This window comes from Geospiza fortis, unplaced genomic scaffold (assembly GCF_000277835.1).
Source record: "Geospiza fortis unplaced genomic scaffold, GeoFor_1.0 scaffold244, whole genome shotgun sequence".
Lineage (NCBI taxonomy): Eukaryota > Metazoa > Chordata > Aves > Passeriformes > Thraupidae > Geospiza > Geospiza fortis.
In genome coordinates this window covers 617,053-619,714 of record NW_005054370.1, presented here as the reverse complement: position 1 = coordinate 619,714, position 2,662 = coordinate 617,053, and the positions used below count along the sequence as shown (strand labels likewise).

The following is a 2,662-nucleotide window of genomic DNA, read 5'->3' as shown; positions in this document are numbered from 1 at the left end:
CTGCTCCCATATTTTTGCCTGAGAGCCCCTTAATTTAAAATTATAGCAATTCAGAGGGGTGGGGAGGGTTTACATTCTCCATTTCAGGGGAGGCTCCTGCCTTCCTCAGCAGACTCCTGTCTTTCCAAACCAAGACACAGACCAACACAAAAAATGCAGTCAGGAGCCACTGCAAAGTGTGACTCAGCCATGGTGACAGGAACACTCAGAGCTCAATCCACACAACTCCTGATGATCCCAATTGTCAGCACTGCCCAGGGAGCTGACAAAGCAAAGGGCTCCTTTAACAGCAACCACACACACAACAGACACAGAAAGCAAAGCCACAGCTCCTCCCCTGCTCCTCCTGTCTCTGCCTTCATAAGCTGTCAGGTTTTGGAAATAAATCTTTTGATTGTGCTGTTTTCTGCTCAACTCGCCCCTTCCAGCAAACACCCTGATTAAAGGTCTCCCTTCTGAATAAACATTTCATTTATTATGTGCAACAAGAGGGATTGCTGTGATGTGCTTGGCAGGTGGTGGTTAAAGCATCAGCCTAGAAACCATAATTGAGTTTGAAGCAATGTAATTTTGACAGAGACAGCTCAGAAATCAGGCCCCTGGCTCAGGATGCCTTCTCAGTTTCATTATTGTTGCAATCAGCAATACTTAGACATGAATTACATTCAGTTATTTGTCCCAAGAGTGTATTTTTAAAGTGACCTTGGTAGGGAAGGGGAAGTAATGAAGACAAATGCTCCCAAAAATAGCATAAAATCATTCATTAAGGCTATAAAATACTACAGTCCATGCTAAAGCACTGCCATTAATAGGAACAGAAGCATTTAATAATGTATTTTGTATTAGCTTCACATCCAGTAGACTGAAACATCCCCTATACTGGCATGAAATCCCAATGGAATATTGACATTCCCTAGCAGCTGTCTCATCTCACAGCATAAAGTTATAAAATTATTGAAAAATTGAATGCTTCTCTTCATGTGAAACAGAAATTATCTCAAGTTCAATAATAATCAAGGAATCATCTAATTTTTTCCAATATTGGGATCAGAAGTGAAAAGATTTTAAAGAAATTCATCTGTAAAGACAATGATATCCAAAAACAGCTGTTAAATAAAAATAAGCTTACAGTGATTAGTAATTTAATATTACATTAATTAATTACCATTTTAATAAAACTAATAAACTCATTTGGCTACTTAACATTCCTTCCACCACTAGAGGGAGATCAGATTCCTTCACACAGGCAAAAAAAAAGACCAAAAAAAATTCAAATATTCAAATCAGGGACATTTTAAATTATGAGAAACCAACTGAAATGCATAACCAAGGAATTATTGTGTCTAGTCTTGTTCCTAAACTCTGGCCACACACCTTCCCAGCCACATGGAACTCGTTAGCTTTGTTGTGTTTGTTAAGTGCATGAGCAGGGCTGCAGGAAAGCTGGGAGCATCAGATGCCAGAGCTGTTCCATTTTAGAGTTATTTCATCCTCTGGCTGCTTCTCCAGCCAGAACATGAATCATCTCAAGTCCTTCCACTTCCTGCTTTACCATTTTTAATGTTTGCTACACTCTGCCTCAAAAAAAACCCCAAGTTCCTGATGTAATACTAGCCAAGAATTGTGTCTGTCATCTCACAGAACCCCTTGGATAACATGTGAAAGAGGAGGTGATGAGGATTTTCCATCCCAAATTCCCACAGAGCTCAGAGGAGCAGCTCTTCTTGCTGGGAGGGAGGGAAATGTGTGGTGCTGCAATCACCCTAAATACATTCACATCATAAAACTGCCCTGATGTGGCTGATGTTGTTTATCAGTCACCAAAAAATCCTTTTACTTCTCTTCCTTGAGTCATTTAGTTCTCTAAATTACCAAGATATTACTATTTTGAGCTGCAAAATGCAGTGTAGGAATGCAAAGGGCAATCCCCTCCCAGCCTGCACTCCATAAAAAACTCAAAACCATAGAAAGTTCTGGTTTGTGGCTCATTCAGCAGTTATTGAAAATCTTTACCTGTATAAGGCAAAATCCTCTTCTGTGAAGATGTCTTGAATTTTGTCCCCAAAGTACCTGAAAAATTAAACAACAGTCTAAAAGAGGAGTTGCTGAATCACACTGAGCAATAACAATAAAACTCCTTATCCCCAATCAAAAAGTGAGGACACAATACAAAAAAAAAAATCTTACAAATGCTTTTGAGCATGATGTCCAAAAAAGATCAAATGTTAAAAGATTAAAGGATTGAAATGCTGCAACTGGTAATGGCATTCCTCAGGCATTAAAAAAATCCCCTCCCACATCATGAAATAAGCACATGGATTCAAGTTTTTAATGGTTCAGGCTATTTGATTCCTTCCACTGCTGAATAAACTAAACTATAACTGTGAAAAAATACTATAATTAACCAGTACAAGAACATAAAAATAAAGATAATGGCAGCTTTCTAAGTGCCCAGTTCAATAAAAGACCCTTTTTCATGCCAGGAAAGCTCTTTAACTGGTCATGGAAACTGTGGAGGATGCAGCCAAGTTCCATAATTTCTCCTCACTAATCCCAGCCCAGGGAAGTGGCAGTGGGCATGGAAGGGATGGGATGACAGCAGGCAGGAAGCCACAGCCTCATTTTACCTGTACAGATTAACAAAATGCTTCCCCAGGGAAAG

General features: G+C 39.4%; 1 protein-coding gene across 1 annotated transcript in view; it reads right to left on the bottom strand.

Moving 5' to 3' along the window:
• Positions 1 to 2,662, bottom strand: part of OGFOD3 (2-oxoglutarate and iron dependent oxygenase domain containing 3) — a gene marked incomplete at its 5' end in the record, with an annotated part of 30,970 nt that overhangs the window by 19,611 nt on the left and 8,697 nt on the right. The window contains 2 exons of the mRNA XM_031059904.1: positions 2,014 to 2,070; positions 2,628 to 2,662. The exon at positions 2,628 to 2,662 is cut by the window's right edge and continues 51 nt beyond it. Of these exons, the coding sequence (XP_030915764.1) occupies positions 2,014 to 2,070; positions 2,628 to 2,662 (92 nt within the window). The remainder of the gene's footprint in view (positions 1 to 2,013; positions 2,071 to 2,627) is intronic.